The sequence below is a fragment of the Habropoda laboriosa genome, unplaced genomic scaffold, assembly GCF_001263275.1.
Source record: "Habropoda laboriosa isolate 0110345459 unplaced genomic scaffold, ASM126327v1 scaffold87, whole genome shotgun sequence".
NCBI lineage: Eukaryota > Metazoa > Arthropoda > Insecta > Hymenoptera > Apidae > Habropoda > Habropoda laboriosa.
Window position 1 is genome coordinate 1,647,038 of NW_017100209.1, and position 4,658 is coordinate 1,651,695.

The 4,658-nt window shown below is 27.5% G+C and overlaps 2 protein-coding genes across 2 annotated transcripts in view; both read left to right on the forward strand.

Moving 5' to 3' along the window:
* Positions 1-1,123, forward strand: part of LOC108570743 (cyclin-related protein FAM58A) — a 1,249-nt gene extending 126 nt beyond the window's left edge. The window contains exons 2-6 of the mRNA XM_017932648.1: positions 31-164; positions 244-341; positions 418-636; positions 716-946; positions 1,028-1,123. Of these exons, the coding sequence (XP_017788137.1) occupies positions 31-164; positions 244-341; positions 418-636; positions 716-946; positions 1,028-1,123 (778 nt within the window). The remainder of the gene's footprint in view (positions 1-30; positions 165-243; positions 342-417; positions 637-715; positions 947-1,027) is intronic.
* A 732-nt stretch (positions 1,124-1,855) lies between these two features.
* On the forward strand, positions 1,856-3,917 carry LOC108570765. Its single transcript, XM_017932670.1, has 4 exons — positions 1,856-2,181; positions 2,339-2,521; positions 2,590-3,751; positions 3,835-3,917. The coding sequence occupies exons 1-4, from the start codon at positions 1,975-1,977 to the stop codon at positions 3,915-3,917; spliced, it is 1,635 nt and encodes a 544-aa protein (XP_017788159.1). The 5' UTR covers positions 1,856-1,974.
* The last annotated feature ends 741 nt before the right edge of the window (positions 3,918-4,658 follow it).

A 4,658-nucleotide genomic window follows, 5' to 3' on the forward strand; every position in this document is an offset into this window, starting at 1 on the left:
ACTAAAAAAGAGAATATTATATGTTCACAGTTCTAAAATGAAAGATGTTATTGATGTACTAGCTATGCAACGGGAAAAGAGAAATACTTTACAAAAAAGTATCACAATTGATTATACAAAAAGCAGTGACAGTTTTACAGTTTCACGATTTATATTTGAATGTGGTAGGTCTTTTGTTCACAAAGTATTGTTTTAATAAAATTATATTTCTGAAAACTAATAATAATTTTGCTAAAATAATAGGTTTGAAGCTAGAAGCTCATCCATTGACTATTGCCACAGCTGCAACATTATATCATAGGTTTATAAAAGAAGCTGCTCCAGGAGGTTATGATAATTATGTAAATAATTATGAATTAAAACTTGGAATATACACTTTTAATAGTTGATATTTATTTAAATGTGCATTTGTTCTAGCTGATTGCTGCAACATGCCTTTACTTAGCAGGAAAAGTGAAAGATGATAATTTGAAAATAAGAGATGTAATGAATGTATCTTATAGCACATTACACAGAGGATCACAGCCATTAGAATTAGGGGACCAATACTGGAGTATGAGAGATGCAATTGTTCAAGCAGAACTTCTAATTATGCGTATGCTAAAATTTCAAGTAACTCCTGTTCACCCCCATAAAGTAAATATTGTAAAATATATATAAACTGTTAAAATTATAAAAAATTAGACTGATACTAAATAATGAAATATTATTTCAGTACATGTTACATTATTTACGATCTTTGCAAGCTTGGTTTGGAGAAGAAGAATGGTCTAAGTATCCTGTTGCAAAGACTAGTATGGCACTTTTGCAAGATTTTCATCATTCCCCAGCTATACTTGATTATCCACCAAATTTAATAGCAATTGCTTGTATTAATTTGTCACTACAAATTTATGGTGTAGTAGTCCCATTAATGGATGAATGTGATCAGCAGCCTTGGTTTAATGTAAGAATTAAGAAATCCTGAAATTTACACAAATTACGAGCTATTTAAAAATATAAAATATAAAATTGTGGTTCTTTTTAGGTCTTCTGCAAAGAATTAACAAGAGATAAACTTTGGGAGATAATGGAAAAAGTAATGGCAGCATATGATGAAGAACCAGAAACTAGAGATAATTAAGACACTTTATCACTACTTTGAGCTCATTGTATATTGACACAAATTCAGCGTTATTCTCATAAAAATTGGTATTGAAAGAGTACAAATATAAATCAAGATCATTAAAATAATATTTCCGATTTTGTGTTTTGTATTTTTTTATACCACTATAATATTATTTTTAAATTAAAGAATAATAAAATATGAAATACATACAAAATTTTAAAACAACTTGTAGTTCTTAATTTACCATACTTTATAAAATATAGACATTTATTAAGTTTGACTATATAATAAAGCAAGTACAAATTCTTAAAGAATTCTACTTAATAATCATTTATGGATACATATTAAATGTAACAAGAATTTGTATAATAATGAAAAATTTTCGAACTCGAAAGTTTTATAAATTTTACCTTGTAAACGTTAAAACATTTTAAGAATTTGATATAATACTATGTAATCAGATGGATGATGAAATTATAAATTGCAAAATTTATTAACAATATTTTAAATCAAAAGTATCGATTTCGTGGGGATCATTTTACTGAATGTATATATGTATATACAACACAGTTTGAGTCTGACGTACGTGAAGTTAGTTGCTAGCGATCATTATTGTTGTAGTCAAATGTGTATATATGTATAATTAACATTATTTCTGTTTGATTATGATAACGACATTTAATTGTTCTATTATAATATTAAAATTAAATCGAATACTTGTTACATTCATTTTATGGAGCAATAAATACACATTTGATTCAGAGGAACATTGAACATGATATTGTGCGCGGTGAATATTTACGAGACTCAACAGTGAAAAATTTGAAATAGTTTTGTAAAATTCTGATGACAAACTATTAAATAAAATGACAACGATGGAACAAATGGACATATCCTTGCCATTCGCATTGAAACGGGAGCGAGAAGAATTTGACATAGGAGATACCGACGATGATAACACTAGTCTCGAGGATATTAACAATCTCCTGTCAATATCAATACCTTCTCTTGCGGCGAATAAATTTCATATTCCCACCGATCCAAGTGATGAATTTCTTCGACTAACTACTACGGTATGTTTTCTGTACAAAACACAATAATCACTTCAAAATATTAAAGTTTAGATATATTTAACGATTCACAAATGTTTAACGATTTTTACAATTTACAATTAATAAATTAAACATTGATATATTCACAAAGTACTAAATAATTTTCTTTATGTTATAGGTTCGTGCTGTGTATTTCTCATATCTTCACAAATGTTTGCTTACCAATTACATTCTTTGTTATAAAGAAAAGATTGAAGATATTCCATGTGATCAATTAAAAAAGTGTGCAAATCAAATGGAATTACTTGCAGTGCGATCATCTTTAGAAGCAACATTGTATAGGCAAAACATGTTAAAATTAGTAAGTTTGTTTATTGATGTAATTTAATATAATAAATTGATTACTAGTTGAAATTAAGACACTTATAGATTTCAGATGTGAAGTCACATACATCAGAGAAAAGAGCGTATAAGAATTTGGTAATATTTTTAGAAACCCCACCAACTAAGGTAGATGCTGGAGTTCAAACAATGAATTCATGGGCAGAATTAGAAAGAGCAGATAACATTCAAAGCATTTGTATTACTTCTAATTGTGAAGAATTATCTTCCACAAAAGAAACCCCACTGCACAAAGAAGAAGAAGAAGAAGATATAAATGATGAAAATGATGAAAATGAAGATTGTGATGTATCTTCTCAGATAACTGTTTATAATAATACAGCTTCACCTACTGTAAATTCCACTAGTTTTCATGACACAGAACATGATAAGTTCAATAATGAATCAGATGAAGATATTAGTAAAATGCTAGCTGATGAAGAAACAATGAAAGAAGATAGCAATATTTTTAGTTGCATACAAGATAGTTCTAACACTTTAGCTACAAATCAATCTAATGTTCAAAATGATGATGAAAATTCGCAAGATTCACTTTTACAGCATATGGAAGATATGTTTTGCGATAGTGATGATAGTAGTGATCTTATGACGCTAATTGAGAAACATTCAGGTGTTACTAAAGCTAATATGGATAAAGAAATTAATGCTCTTCTTCCACATAATTCCAATGGCTCTATTAAGATATCTGGAAGTAATAATAGTACAAAAATTAATTCTACCAAAAGCAATAATATGAAAGCATCAGATACAAGTACAGGAAAGTACAGTTTTAGTTATTATAAAGAGATGAAAAACAGAGAAGCTAATAAATCGTTACCAATAGAAAGTGAAACAGTAGAAACCAAACAGAAACGAAGAATGAACAGTATTTGGTTTGTTGAACGCGTGTATCAAGTATCAAAACTAAAGGCAAAGATGACAGAATTGTCTTTAAAAAATTATAGAAAGCATGGAAGAGTTAAAGAAAAATTTATTCAACTATTTGGAGAGTCTGATGATGAGGAAATGATGCCAGATTCACCAATTTGTATAGAAGAACATTTGACTGCATGCAAAGAAAGGATAGCTCCATGGATTGTAAAACATTTAATGCCATTCTATAAGAAGCGAAGAATTAAAGACAGACAACTCTTTAAAGTAGTTGCAAAGCATATAGCTGATATGCTTATTATTGAAAATACGTTTCCCGGTTAGTACCTATTAAAATATTTTAGTAAACTATTTAATAAAAGTGTTCTTGCATGAAATGTATTTTTTATTTTTATTTTTCAGAACAAGACTGTGTGAGCAAATATATAGAAATATACTTCAAAAATAAAAAATTCATTAAAACTAAACAGGATGTGTATTTATAAACACACATTACATGGTTGAATCTATTAAATAAGAAGAATTTCATGAAATATTCCACACAATGTGGATACAATATTGCATCTGCTTAAACTTTAAAAGTTTTCAACTTGAGATTAAATAAAAGGCGGAAATACATATTTTATGTTAAACAGAATAAATAGAATAAGATCGTATGTTAATTATGCAAATACGCGTATAAAATTATTGAAGCATAAACGGGAAAAATTTTTTCATGTCATATATAAGAATTTTTTAAAGTTGTTTAAAACAATTTTTACAATTGTTTTAAACTAACGACGATGTTAGTTTTTAATAATTTCTTTACGTATTCTTTACTAAGTAGAAACTCATTTTAAGATTTGTCTACCCAAACATCAAAGCTTTAAAATAGTATTCAAGTTACAGTCTTAATTTTTCGTATGTTTCTTATTATTTATATTGATATACAATACTTCCATTCATATGTGAATGTTGTGTGTGCATTTATATGCACACGCAAATATATGTACATTAGATTAGTGAGACATACTTAATGAAGATTCTGCAATACAAACTATAACTTAAATTGAAAAACTGTAAAATAGTTTAATCTATGCCCTGTATATAGTCCCTTTAATAATTATAAACATTTAAAGTGTTGCTTTTACTTTTAAGTTTGAAAAATATAAAACAACAACATACAAATTATTAATTTTACTGTTGATTTCAGTACAATAGCAGTATTATTTTTGCATCTTATTCTC